At 44.5% G+C, this 15,483-nt stretch overlaps 1 protein-coding gene across 1 annotated transcript in view; it reads right to left on the minus strand.

The window, feature by feature from the left end:
• Nucleotides 1-450: 450 nt before the first annotated feature.
• LOC147731506 (uncharacterized) overlaps nt 451-15,483 on the minus strand; it is a 47,086-nt gene continuing 32,053 nt past the window's right edge. Inside the window, exons 3-5 of the mRNA XM_086954204.1 lie at nt 8,750-8,785; nt 8,586-8,648; nt 451-615 (exon numbers count right to left, since the gene is read on the minus strand). Of these exons, the coding sequence (XP_086810330.1) occupies nt 451-615; nt 8,586-8,648; nt 8,750-8,785 (264 nt within the window). The remainder of the gene's footprint in view (nt 616-8,585; nt 8,649-8,749; nt 8,786-15,483) is intronic.

A 15,483-nucleotide genomic window follows, 5' to 3' on the forward strand; every position in this document is an offset into this window, starting at 1 on the left:
ACCCTCTGCTCAGTCGAATACATTGGTATATCAGTGAGGCAGACAGCATATGTGGCATGTTGGTGACTTTCGCGAAATGATGTGGAGGCCACAATTGTTTCACATTAGGCCACTGCCACGAATGAAGGAAAGATGTGCCTTGTGTCGGTACTACGGAAGATCAATAAGGGCAGGATATACTCTAATAATTAACTTCTTAATTGTGCAAACAGAAGCCAAATGCATTTATACCAGCTTCTCCAATTAAGCAAACTAGGAGAACCTGATAAACCAACTTTTCCTACTCTTACCTCATTCCCATATTCTTGCAAGTTAGGAGTGTTAATAAGGTGGTTAAACCCGCATTTGTAAACATCATACTACAGCAAACCTTAAGCATAGTATGCAAACCACAAATAATGCAATTTGAATGAAGCCATAACATTGTCACACAAGACTCCATCCCAGGAGTCATTGGAACCTAGAGCATTCATTCTGAGTATTTGGATCCTCTTTGGCTGGTGAAAGGAAACTGAGGAGATAATGCAAGATTACCAATGACAAGAAATCTTTCATACTTACTTTAGGGCCAGGAGCCCCGGCCGGACCTCTGTCTCCCTTTGCCCCTATTAAACCCTGCAGAAAGAAAGCACACCACATTTCAGATAGGCGTTAAACACATGGCAAATTGTCACTAGAAAGTAAAACAGATTCTGGTTGGTGAAGACAGGCTTACAGTGTTCAGGAGGGTCCATGCACTTCCCGATGTCAATGACCCATCATATCACCAGTCATTATTAAGAGTTAGATTCACAGAGCATTTTTCTCTGATTGAGTAAATCAGACCTAAGTCGGTAATAGGGTCCAAGTATGCAGAAAAAAATGAATCAAGCCTGTCATGCTTAAAGTGAGGCTCATCTGGTTGACTTTTTTTCTCTCCCACATTTTACAAGATTCACATTTCAAGCTGAATTTAACTCGCATCAGTGGAGGACTGATTATAATTATATTAGCCACCAAATATCTGGTTGTTTCCATTTCTATTTTATATTTTATGGTGTTGTGTTTTATTGGAAAAGAAGATGGGATTATTATTTTAATGCATCGGCGATATAGTCCAAAAAAGATATAAGCAACTTCACAGTCACATACTTAACACATCCGAACAGGTCATACCAGATTCTGTAAAAAAAATATCACATAGTGTCTTAAGTTCATTTACTTTTATAATGTAAAATATGCATTGTGGAATTATGTGCAAACGCTTGTGACACGCTTTGTCAGGAGCACCAGAGTCCTGCTCAGTGGACATATTTATATGGTGATGGACTACGACTGATCAGCAAGAACTAAACACAACGATCTTTTATTGAGAATTGAGCTCGATTGGTCCTACGCCCACAGAATAACGTGGAGATTGCTTGCTTTTCAAGAGTGTGGAGTAATTGGCCTTCACCAGAGATGAAGGTGCAAAGGTCTTGTGGTAGAGAATTGAGGCCAATAGACGGTGGTTCTAGAGGATGAAGAGGTTACGTCCTTTTGCTGAGAACTGAGTCAGCTAGATATTGGCCAAACTCCGAGATCCAGGAATGTCACCTAACTGCAACATGCTCTGGGTCCCAGAACTCACCTTTACCCAGCAGGTATGTGATCTGTGTGTCTAGCGCTCTCCTTTTACGTCACTGGAACATTTTCAAAGCCCGTAGCTCACTCTTTTTTACAGGAAAGGGCCTACGGCACATAGCCTCCTTTTCACAGCTTAATTTGTGACAGTGGTTTCCAGCGCTGGGCACCGGCACTTAAACGTGAACACTGTACTTATTACAGTCTGTCACATGGTGGCGCTGCTCATCTTATTTTGAGATGAGGAGAACAATGGTTGTTTATGAATACAATATACATTAAAAATAACTATTACCTGCCTCCACAGGAATTCCTTTTGCTTTGGGGACCTGGAATAATCTGAACTGTCGCACTTGTAGGCGAGGGAGATGGTTAGTCGCTGTACTAATACCATCATTGGCAGCACTGGGACGGGCAATGTGCAGTGCAAGCTGCAGTTGTCTCCTGCCCAGGGCCTGGCACTTATCATTTTACACATTGAGCACTGCCCCTTTTCACTGTTTACATGTGCTCCTGTCTTCTTACTCAGTCACTGTTATTCAGCAGGAAGATACCTCAACCACTAGCTCAGTGCACTTACACAGGTAGAATATGCCCTACACCCAGGGCACATGCACCCATACATTTCTCCAATCCTCTATCTCACGCGCCTCGATCCATCAGAATGAGTCCAGCCCGGAGCTCGCGCCTCTTCACCTGCTCTTCCAGTGCATCCTCGTGCAGCAGCCGCTGCTGGCCTTCATCACCACATGCATCCATGTAGATGCAACGTTACTGATATCATCGTCGATAACATTGTTCTACGCTTATAAGTCAACTCAAGTTAACGGCAAGAAATGTAATGTGAAAGAAGCTGACGTGAGACATTCCCTCTCCTAGAACTCTTTAATGAAATGAAAAGACGCTCATCTTAATTAGTCTATCGGTTAATCAATACTCTGAAATAGTTTGGCACATTCACATAGAATGTTAGGGCAGCAGGAATGTGCCATAAGGCTCGCCCTGCCTTCCATGAAATTTCGCTGTCCATTTAGGGGGTGAAAAGCCTCAAACAAATCTGACAGATGCATACCATAGACCAGCATCTAACCTGTCCAAGCTGGACAGGCACCCACCAAGAAGGCAGAGGCTCGCCAGGCGCAGGTGAGGAAAAGATGACCAAGCCCTAAAACGGCTGTGCCAAGGGCAGGCCAAAATGGAGCCTGGGATTTCCAGAGACAAAACAGGCTGGAGTAACAGAGGAATGCCAGAGAAAACAAGCACATGGAAATGTCAGAGGCTAAAAGAAAAGGTTTGTGGGCAAAAAAATCAGAGAATGTTTGCATTTGTGACTGTTCCAGTATAAGAGAAAGAGGGTTGGGGCAAGGACAAAATCCTGGAATACACCTCAATTTACCGGAAGACCTCAGTTAGTTAGGCTTTCATGCCACACCTTACTTTAGCAAAATTTCCCTCATGGAGTAATCTAATCAAGCGGAGAAGATCAAGTGGGGTCCCCATCCCCAGAAGCACCTCCTATAACTTACCTCTGGGGACCAGGTCAAATGTGGCACGCAAATCAATGAACAACACTTAAAGATTGCCCTTGGCCATTGCCAATGCCTACCATTTGACCAGGAGGAACCAGAAAACCCGGTCAACGGCGTTAACATTGTGCCTGAATCCTGCTTGGAGTCCTGAAAGGATCTGGTTTTTCTCACACCAGTCCAACAACCGCTCAAGGGCCTACTCGCAAAAGATTATTTGAAGATTATCTAATAAGCTGCTCTGGCAGTAGCTGGAGAGCACACTGGGGTCCCCCTTTTTAAAAATTGGTACAATCTCTGCCCCTTCCCAGGAGAGGGAGATGGTCCCTTTCACCGAGATGGTGCAGAGATGGCATTACCACATTAATATAAGAAACCAATACCCTGAAGCAGCAGCGGCTGCTCCGCTAAGGCGCAGGAGCGCCGCCCCACTGCATTTTGAGCAGTGAAAAAGGAAAAATAAAATGAATAAACTATGTTACTATCAGTTTATTTTTCCATTGTCAGGCAGGTGTACAGGGCAGGTGGGGCTTAGCAGTCACACAGCCATCAGGGGAGGAGTGGTTGGGGCACTTAAGTGTGCCATGACTATTTGGCCAAACAGTCATGCACACTTTGCATGTCCCCACCAGGCTTCAATACCTAGTCTGGGGAGGAACATGCACAGGCTCCCTGTCAACATCCAAAACTCGGCACTCAGACCAATCACAATACTGCATTGCAGCTTTGTAATTGGCTTAGGGAGCCCGTGTGTGCTTCCTGCTTCAAGCAGGAACAGAAGAGGATGGATGTGAGGCGAAGGGGCGGTCTGGCAACAAGGTAAGAAACCTTTTGATTTCTTTTTCTATATCCCCCTCCCCCCCCCACCCGCCCGCCCATGCTACTCGGAGACAGCCGCAACTGCCCCAAAGTCAGATTTAAAAAAAATCTGCTGGTATTTTATCAAGACCTAGATTTTTGCTTGTTCTGTTTCCTCAAGGGAGAAATTTACTGGGGGAAGGGGTGAGCTGGTTTTTTATACTAGGAGCACCACCACACCCAGATTTGACATCAGGTACAGAAATGGGGGAGGACAATCTCCTGGAATGGGTGACCCAGTCACAGGGTAAGGTAGATGTTCCTGCAGGTTTCCTGACCTCCATTCATACCTGATAACCAAAGGCCATAACTTCTTCTGGTCGTTGGTTACCACGGTGTCTAGTAAGTCAGCCTCCATGCCGCTTTTGCTGCTCTTATGCTAGCCTGATAATTGTCTCACTCATACTTTGGGTATCTCCCCTTTTGCATCACTTGTAAATAGTTTATCTTTGGCTTCTTTCTCTGGTCATTGAACCATCCCCCTGGTCGCTTAGGGCAGGCCCCACCCTCATTGGTTAGGACGCTCCTCAGCTTGGAAAATCCAGTATGGTGCTCAGCCAGGATCAGGTTCTTTCCCTTCAGTTGTCTCATATGCTCTCCATACAGGGATCCAGGATTGAATACAGGGCCCTAACTCCCTCTGGTGAGGAGCCCACTGTTTCCCAACTCACGTTCTTCCTATTATTTGTGGCTACAAGCACCTGTGGCAGTAAGGTCTCAGAACCATCCCTCCGGGGACATTCTGTTGTAATGGAGGGCACTGCTAAGATGTCTAACCGGGGTTGGTCAGGGAGCCCGTAGCACCCAAATGGAATCCATGCTCGTGATCTGGGAGCCCGTACCGATCTATACTGGAGCTATCACTTGCACTATCGGGACCCACTATCCCATTACTAATGAGACCCTTCTGGTCAGAAAGGAGCCGACCAACCTTTGTTAGCAGAGAGGGAGATTTTATTGGGCAGGGTTATTCCACCGGCCAGACCCTACTCCCCGGAACAAGCTTTGCTGGACTACTTCCAAAGGCTGCAAGACAAGCCCACTCCTATCCGTCAGGTGGTAGCATGATATTCATTTATAAACTCTATGCTGAATTATTTGTCTAGAAAGAAGCAAGTGAGGAAAAAGTGTGCAAACTGTAGAAAAGTTTAGCTGTGTAAGGGGGACACTTACCAGGCACACATAGACACATACATAGGGTCTTAGTTCAAGGTAGATAACTTCAAGTGTATTCATCTCATAACTAAAGACAGATAAGTCCACTTACAAGAAGGCTTTAAAAACAGCAAATTTTTATTTTTACTCTCCTGAGCCATGTTATCTATTTTTTTCAAAATTGTGTTTTCCTTTTGCATTGTTCCAGATTTAGGCATAAGTAGTACCTCACCTGCCCCATGTGCTCACTGGCGAAAAACTCAAAAAGCATGCTCAGAAATGCTGGATGAGAACAAGGGTAAAGAGAGAATGCAACTCTAACCTGTGCATGATGTGTTTTTTGTTGTCACTGAATACTGTTACTGTGAAGGAATGAAGAGCTCAACACTATAACATTACAGTTTTACAGGAGAATACATGAGACGGATATCTCTCAGAACGCCTATCTTAGGGGGTCATTACGTTAGTGGTGAAACCACCACTGGCAGGTCCACCACAGGCAATCATTACAATTGCCTGTCGGACCCACCATGCATCAACAATATGGTGGCGTGCCTAGTAGGCACCGTCCGCCTTATTATGATGCTGCCCCCACACCCCCCCCCTCCCCTCCCCAGCTGGTGTAAGGCAATGTAACCGCCATTCACAGGATGGTGGGGATTGCATTTGGGGGCCCGTAGCATGCACCCCTTGTGTTGGGGGAGGTGGGTGTGCACTGATGGGATTCCTATGGTACCCCCCTACATTTCCCTGCAGCAGGTGGTAGGCAAATTGTGGTGCCTGCCACGTAGTGCAGGGAATCTAAACAGTGTATTGTGGACATTGTGGGGTTACTGCAGCCGGCAGCACCGGCCGCAATGTCAGAGATACAAGATGCGACCGCCACAGTGGTGGTTGCATCATAATCTCAATGGAGAGTCCACCGCATTGCTGGCGGACTGTCCCATGCCCCGACACGATGTCCGTCTGCCGTCGTAAATGGCCCTTTAGTTTCCTGACATGGGACCCCCAGTTTAAGGGAGACAGATCTTTGTGTACAATTCTCAGTCATTAGCTGATGTATAGCAACTCTCTGACCAGAACAGGGTTCTCCAAAGTCAGTCCTGGAAGGCCGGATGCATGCCAGATTTTTAGCATATGTCCATTTAGACAAATGTACTTATCTTAACCATCTGGCATTGATCTGGCCATCCAGGACCGACTTTGGAGAACCCTGGTCAAGAACATGTCACTGAAAGAAAGGAGATTTTGTACATTTTCAGTTAATAAGTGCCCCCTGTCTGTTCAATTGGAACTAAACTGGGGACCAGGACTTTTCAAACAATGGTTAATCTAGATGTTATCTGTAGTAGCCTTAATAATTATAACAAGCCTTGGATAAAACAGAGAGTATATAAGACACTTGGTCAGTAATGTTCCTCTTCGAATAGAATGAGGACAAAGCTAAGGGGAATTTCTGTAGGATTCAGGTTCAATGATCAATATCTAAAAATGGGTCTACAAAACCTGAATGAGTCTAGAGGGAACGGTATTCATGCACCCTTCTTAGTCCAAAATTGACGTTCACCATACTGCGTAACATGAAACATTGTAAGTAAAAAATGTGTGTATGACCTTTTTTCAGTCAACAATTGATCCTCACCACCCAGTGTATTATCCAGAAAATGTCTAGGGAGCAAATGTGTTTATGCAACCTGCTCAGTTGACAAATGACTCTCTCCCCCATGGGAACCAGGAGAAGTTTACATCTGACGTTATAGTTACGTGTAATAAAAACATCTGCGTGTGTTTAGAAAAAAACTTAGAAATTCATTGAAAAAAGCAAAGGTTAAAGTAAGGTTATAGTGAGAAATTAGAAAAGAGTGTTTATGCATACTACTAGGACAATACATTACTTTTATCTGCCATTGTATCCAAAGCATTAAGTGGGATTTCTGCACCTTGCTCAGGCAAAGTATGGCCCAGCTTCACACAAAAAGGTCCAAGGTAGAAATGTGTTTCTGCACTCTGATCAGTCAATAAATGAACTGCCTAACTCTGCTTAACCAGGACACTTTTGAGGGGAAACGGTGTTTATGTACCCTACCAGGAGAACAAATAATCAGCCATTTTAATCAAAGCATTAGCTGGAGTTTATGTACTCTGCTCAGTCACAGTATGGCCCAGCTTCACCTGAACAAGTGTAGGGTAGAAATGTGTTTAGGCACTCTGCTGAGTCACTAAATGACACTCTTAACTCTGTTTAAACAGGACATGTCGAAGAGAAAAGGGTGTTTATGTATTCTACTCATACAGCAAAGGACCCAGTCTTACCTGAACAAGTCTAGGGGAGAAAGGTGTCAGTGAACCCTGCTCAGTCAATAAATGGCCTAGAGCTACCCGAACAATCTAGGCAGAAGTGTGTTTACGCACTTTGCTCAGTGAGTGACCCACTCCGCCTTATGTAACCAGAACTAGTCTAGGGAAAAGGCTGTCAATGCACCCTAGTAGGTCTCACTACGCAGTGTACCCAAAACAGGCCTAGAGGAGAGAGATATGTATGAACCCAGCTGAATGAATCAATGAATGACTCAGGTTTACCATAAGAAGTCTAGGGGAGAAAGGTGTTTATGCACCCTACTCAGTCAACGAAGAACCCTCCTCATGCTGTGTAAAATGAAAACGCCTAAGTAAAAAGGTGACTATACACCCTCCTCGGTCTTTGATTGATCCTCACCACCCATTGCATAAAGAACATGTCTAGGAGAGAAAGGTGCTTATGCAACCTTCTCATTTAAAGAATAACCGAGTGTTGCTCGAACAAATGTAATGGATAAACGTGTTTATGCACCCTAGTCAGACAGAGGGCAATCCTCTCCACCCTGTGTTAGCAGAACACCTTTGGAGGAGTGCTTACACACCATGTTCGATAAAATAACTCAGTGTTACCTGAGCAAATCTCTGGGAGAAAGATTTTTAGTACCCTGCTTAGACAACAAAAAATCCTCTCCACCCTGAGTTATCAGAAAAGGTGTAAGGAAAAATGGTGTTTTTCCACCCTTCCCAATAAATATATGTTTCTTGCCACCCCACCTATACAGAATAAGTCATATAGAGAACAAAGCTGGTCATGCACCCTACTTAGACAATAAATAACTTTATCTACTCTGTACTACCAGAACGTGAACGAATAGCCCCCAACCGTCCTACTGCAGTAGAACATCCTCACCCAAAGTGTCCCGCTGTGCCTGAATGTTCAATGAACTGAACTTCTGATAACTGTGGGGCGGGTTACCACCTCCTAAACATTTCAAGCATTTCCCAATAAACTTTATCTGATAAGCACTTTAAGCCACCTCTGGTCTAAGGGAAGATTTTGTCACTGTATTCAGGGAAAAAACACTTTTTAGAACATTTCACGTCAACTCTTAATTTTCAAGAAGCTTGGATTATATGTCTACTCACATCAATTCCAGGTTCCCCTGCAGCTCCGTCCAGGCCAGCCTGTCCAGGATCACCTTTTGGACCCTGTCAAGGTATGTCAATAAAGGAACAAATATTACATTTTTTGATACAAATGTTATTTTGTCACATGTTTGAAATGAAAATGTAAAAAAATACAAACTTACAGGTGCACCAGGGGCCCCAGGTGGTCCTTTGTCCCCCTGCGAAGGAAGAGAATTGCATGGTGTTAATAAATCAGCTCTTCATCTCTATAGACTTCACATCCTAATAGGTTTCTGTGAATGCCTTTAACTTTCAATTTGCCTCTCAGGGCTGATTTTAGAAAATAGCAGAGCTCTAGGATGGGAAAGCTCAACACTGGCTCAATGCAAATTCCCTACAATTTAACGAGGGGAAAACGGAGATAGTCTACTGCTCGACTGCGAAATTGAATCAGCAGCCACAGTGTCAGCTTAGGCTCTCCCTGGGGGCTGATTTATGTGTCCCAGTTAAGACAGTGCGTAACCTAGGAGTACTGTTTGATGAAGATCTTCAAATGGTATCGCAAACTAACAAAACTATCAGCGTCTGCTTTGATCTGCTAAAAGCACTTAGACAGATTCGCCCTCTTCTCCCCGTTGAGACCAGGCCCCTGGTGGTAAGGAGTATATTCTTATGCAGACTGGATTACTGCAATTCCCTATATTTAGGTGCCCCCTCATATATCTTGCATGGACTGCAGAGAGTCCAGACCTTTGCGACCAAGCTGGCACTTAATAGACCACGTAGCTCCTCTACCACAATGGCTCTGAGAGACCTCCATTGGCTGCCCGTGAGGGACAGAGTCACATTTAAATCACTGTATATTGTCTATAGAGCACTGCACAGTACGGGCCCCCCACCAATCCAGGAGAAATTTACATGGTACCAGCGAACTAGGCCTCTTCATTCCTCTAGTCTGAGTCTAGCAACAACTACCAGATTCAAGAGAGCCAGGATGGGAGGTAGGGCTTTTTGCACAGTAGCGTCCCGGCTGTGGAATGAGCTGCCCCAGAACATCAGGCAAGCCGACTCCCTGATAGGTTTTAGAAGGAGCCTAAAGACCTGGCTATTTGCCAAAATCTGAGATTACAGTACCCACTATTCAGCCCTGCCATCGGCCGGCTCCATCTGATTAGGTTCTCTCAAAAAGCGCCAGGATACCCGTAGGGTGGCAGTTGCGCTATACAAGAACTATATACAATACAATACAATACAACACTAAGGTGACTTTGAGCTATTGGCCACTGAGTTCATAATGACCCCTCTGGTGGAATGATATGCCACCATGATGTTTTGGAGAAGAAATATGTAAATTGAAGACTTCTCACATAGGATTTGGGGGATTATAATCTCCGTGTTCATATGTGCTGCTATTTATCACCATCCCTTCATCCCTTCTGGACATGTATTTTTTCTTATTCCTTTTTACTTCAAATGAATGTACCATAACTTCCTGCACTGCCGGGACCCAAACATACATATGGCAGTTCTGAAAAGAAAAACTGGTCATTTTGCTCTGCAAGTCAAAATTAGGAAGATGAAGTGTCAGCTGTGGTTTCTTCATGAGGGCAGGGCAGCATCGCCCCACCCCTCCTTCCCCCACCTGCTGCCAGCCCTGCTAAAGGAATGTAAACAATAAAATGGCAATTCAATTATTTCATTGGTCTTTTATTCTGCACACAGCACGTGCAGCCATCAGTAGGTCCAGGAGCAGGACGTGTCCTCTGCTGCATGGAGGACTGGTGACGTGGCTGGCCTGACACAGAAAAAGGGCGCAAGTCAGTTTGGCCAGCTGTCTTGAGCAGGCCAAAGTGACATGCGCACTTTGCAGGTCTTCACCAAGGTGTCTTAGGCAGCTGTGTGGAGACCAAGCACAGGCCTACAGTGCCTAAAGGACCATCCAGCCTTGACACTCCATCCAATCCAGACGCTGCTCTCATGGAGCACGAGAGCAGTGTCTGGATTGGGTTGGGAAGTTTCCGCTTCCATTTGTGCCCCTTGCAGCCATGGACAGCAAGGACACAGAGGACGCAGCCCAGGTAAGTGCATGCATTTTACTTTTAATGTCATTTTAATGCATCTGAGTGTTTTTATTTTGTTCTTTAATGTAAATGTGTTTTGGGATGCAGGGGGGCACTTTGCTCGCCACACCACTTTTATATGTTACTAGCCGCTCCTGTGAGGCATTCTCCCTTTCACAGTCAATTAACAGTTGTCAACATGTAATAGTGTCTGCAAACTGGAATGAAAGTGAGAGGGTTCTAAGAAAAGGGAATAACTACTTATCTACCAGTGATTCTTCTAGAAGAGCCGATCACTCAGGATCAGCAGTGTTTGTGGACATTGATAAAAAAAACTATTTCCTGTTTAAGATTAGGTTTGCATCATCTTGCAGGAACGCAATACCTAGATTTCTTTCTCAAGGAAACCGCACAGAATGAGTTTGAGCAGGTCTCGATACAATAACAAATTGGGAGTCCTGTTTGTTACAGAGTGAGAAACGTCAATAAAAATATACAAGAGCTCCTGCTTATGAGGATAAAAACATGTTTTCAAAGCGCACTTTCTCATGGATTACCATCCAATCCTATAAGACCCTAGTACAGCAGAAATACCTAAGTTTTAGTCATTCACCCCACAAAAAAAAAAATAAGGCCCCTGCACTCGGGTGATTTCCCAACTTTGGATATTTTTCTGAAATGGCTTACAAAGGAAATCAATAAATCCAGCAGAGGATGTAATCAAACACTTGAAACTGTCACACACATTATTTGTATTTGTCCAGTATTCCTGAGAGTGACGACAATTCCTACAACAATCTTTCAACTCACTGGGAGTCCGAACTTGTCGACAAGCAGTTGTAGCATGTTTCAACCGAGACAACACAAGATCAAACCTGCAGACGGTCAGCTTTTACTCATTAGTCAGAAGCAAACTGCTTCAAAAAACGGGCTAAATTAATTGCATGCCCCCTGTGTACATTGCGTCTGGCACTGGGACTAAGACGATGAGTTTTTAAGAAGTCTCGCCAAATGAACTTCACCTCCTATGTGTAAAATTGTTGCTAACACTGGTATTAAAATAATATCTCTTGTTGAGTTCTTAAGATGTCTTTTTAATTGTAGTTTTCAGGAAAAAAATGTATTGTGCTCTTTTTATAAGCAATGGTTTTTATTAACTTATCATATTTAATAAATGTGAGTGCGTATCAACTTGAGAGCGGTAATCCTGATCATCTTTGTACCGAGACCTCTTGGAAGGTGAGGCTGAAAGCTGGTCAGCACTGGGAAGGTCATGGATGAGAACTCTCACGGTAGGGTTTTGAGAAAATATCACCCTTCAGTCTTGTGCTGAGGTGGGATGAATACCTTTCAAATAGGCATTAAAGAATGAAAGGATTTTTCAGATAAGAATTTTTATTGCTCTTGATGGTTTTAGGACATGCACATGCGACTTCCGGTCGTGACGTCACTTCCGGTGACAGCGTTCCCCCACTTATTTTTTTACAACTTGTGCCCTGCATATACACAAAATAGGTCCAGCACTGGTACCAGGAGTGAATGCTTCCCTCACAAAATGAGAAAAAGGTCAACACAAGCAAGGTACACCTACTTTGCACAGAACTCACATGGCACAGGGTGCAATGGCGAACACACATCTAGTACACAGAGCATGTTCAACAAGGGCAGTGCCGTTCACGGTTTTTATCCTGACACCCAGAATAGATACAGCACAGACGAGGCTAGTATGTGAGCGACAGCAGAGCTAACTTCTCCCAAAGACAAAGTACTGGTCTCAGCAGTGCCCTCCCACATCACACAGAACAGGTACAGCACAAACTACAGTTGTGCAAATGTCATTCACTCTCCGACAGAACAGATGCAGGATTAGTAGCTGCAGTTCGGGTTTCCTTCACATGTAGCAGGTATAGCATGAACTACAAGCCCCTAACACCACCAGAGCGTTAATTTTTCGGACGCTCTTGTGGCATTTCTCTGTTCCCCATACATGCAAAGTAGCTTTAAGCCACTTAAGGAAGCTTAACACCACCTTGTAAATATGCCCCTTAACGCAGCAGTCTGCTGTGGCAAAGGGGCGGGCAATGGGTGTTGCTGTAGGTTTTCCTCCGCGAAACCCATTGCTTTTTGATGCTGCCCCATTTTTACAAGACTGGGGCAGCACCAAAAACTAAGGCCAGGTAACACCTTGTCTTAGGATGGCAATACGAGAACAAATTATTAATTTCTCCTCGTATTTTGCTCTTTCTATGTGTGCTCCATTGTACAGCACACATAGAAACAGCAAATCGCATTTAAAGCTTGTATATGTGCAGGAAGGTCTCTCTTCCTGCACATATACAATCGCCCCTGCAGCGCAGGCACCCTAGAAACATGGCGCAAAGGTGCCTGCACTGGCGCTAGGCAGCCTTATTAGTGCCAGTGCTAGGGAAACGCAGTGGTTTGCCGTAGTTATGTAAATACGGCTCATCCATGCGTATAAAAAATGTTGCAGCACAGCGTTAACTATTTTGCCGTAACACAGCTCACCAACATTTTCTAGTAAATATCCCACTATATGTCTGCTATAACCATAAAAAACATATACAGCATAGACTACAAAAGTGCAAGCTTCTATCAAGCATGCACACAAATACACACATATAGAAGAGACACAGCACAGGCAGAGCCACTGCAACCTTCAATGAGACGCAGAACATGCAGCAGCAGTTGACACTTCACAGCAAATGGACCACAAAAGCTGCAGCTTTGCACAGAACAGTAAGATTCAGGAAAGTGCTAGGGCAGGCTCAAGCTCCCTCCCCTCACACACCACAGCAGGTGACTCGCAGGTGTGCAGGCATACTTCACACACATCACGGATACAGCACACGCAAGAAAACAAGCTTCCCTTCGCCAATTAAGGAAGAGGATGTAGCCTTACGGCTAGAGCGGTCAACGTCGAAGCTTTGGAACCGGGTTCGAGTCTCAGCAATGACGCTCAACATCCGGTGAATCTGGGCAAATCACTTAATCTCCCGGTGCCTAACACAAATGAATGTGTTCTGATGTAATGAAACTGGTGCTATGTAATGCGATCTGATATCCGATATATATATATATTCGGGTCTAGATCGCGCTATATAAAACTCTAAAAAAAAAAATCCAACATAACAAAAGTAGCGTATGCCTACTAATGTGGGCAAACCCCAGATCCATGGAGGTAGGCTAGGGGATCAGTTTTTATGTCTATCCAGCCCATGGCATGTTAGCTGTTGCTGTCCACAAAGGTGAAGATTAACACAAGTTGTGATTATACATTTTTCAGTGAAATCAACACCTCTCCTAGTGAGGAGTTGGTCCAGCAGTACCATAACAAAGTTGCCATGGGCCCTAATGCAAGCAAAGAAAATCCACTCACCCTTAGTTGGATACAAAAGGACATCCATAATCGGGGTTATTTGGCAGCAACATGGAGGGTGCAAGTGCAGCTGACTCAGCATAATTCAGGCTTGGTGCCACTAGACCTGCTGCACTAATTATAACTACTCCCCTGCACCGAGATTTATGAAAAAAGCTTCACAGCAAGCAGAGACCAGTGCAGCATCATTAACTAAGGGAAGACCATCCGAAGAGGCAACATAAAGGCGAGAATATATGTAATGTATGCGTCTGCAAACGGTGAAAAACCTCTTCAGGGTAGACCTGAATGAATTACACCAAGAATTTGAGGTTTCCTGAAACAAATGTTGGAATCCATACAATGACCTTGGAAGATTACACCAGCACATCTTAAGAGGCACAGAAAGAGGTACCCCACTTCATCATCCATGTTCACATGAGTATAAGAGAGGGCTGTGAGAGGAACCCCGGTCTGTGGTTGTGTGTTTGACTGTTATGAAGGTGCTGGAGGTGACAGTGACCTAGTTTAGTAAGTCATAAATAAATCATTCTATTGAAAGTGGGAATGATTCCCTGCCCCAATTGTTATCTCTGTCAGAGTTTAAAAGATTAAATTTACCAGCCGGTACAGGTTTACATGGTGCATAGAGTGATTCTTGAGCAGCACCATCCCGGATGCCCCCTCACAATCCTTAAAGTCTCCCCCAAACATTGCAGGTGTTCTCAGGCGACCAGAAAGCACTCACGTGCAGCAGGCATGGCAGAAGGGGCCCATTGAGTGGTGGAAGCCTCATTACTGTGTGGTCTGGAGCTACAGAGCAAGGGGGTACCCGCATCAGGTAAGGTAATCTGGCACCAGAAGAAAAGAGAAGAAAATATTTCTCCAACTGCATGAGTGCTATTTTGTCAAATGTCTTGCTGAAGAAAGGGGAAAGGTTCTTATTTTAAAGGTGGCAAGTTCTTAGGAACAACCGAGGTCAGAAGGGGTGGAGCTGGTAAATGACTTACTACCTCCCCTTCCTATGTCCCTCTTCTGACAGGTTCACCAGTAGGACCAAAGGCAAGACCACGACTGCTCATCCCAAGATTAGTAAGAAAACTTTCATCTAGAGGAAGGCTAACATTAACTCTGATTAATAGCATCTCCTGTATCTTAACAGAGAGTGTGGACTGAGATGCAACTGATTATCATAATTGTTTCTATCAATTCCATATTAAATCCAGTATTAAATGCCCCTGTGGCATCCTTCCCGCAATATGCCTGGATCCAAGTCCTAGTCTGGATGTCAGTGACTCCTTCTACCATTACTAGTACAGTTTTAAGCTAAGTAAACAATTCATATGAAGCTTCGGGGGCAGTGTTGCATTTTTGGCGTGGTAGTTGGGTCTGGGGGCTCAAATCGAGTCTGGTTTCTCTGTGTCAGTTATTCCTCTTCCTGAGCCAAGAATGAAAGACAAAACAGTGACTTTTCATGTAA

Source organism: Lissotriton vulgaris, chromosome 2_1 (assembly GCF_964263255.1).
Source record: "Lissotriton vulgaris chromosome 2_1, aLisVul1.2, whole genome shotgun sequence".
Taxonomy (NCBI): domain Eukaryota; kingdom Metazoa; phylum Chordata; class Amphibia; order Caudata; family Salamandridae; genus Lissotriton; species Lissotriton vulgaris.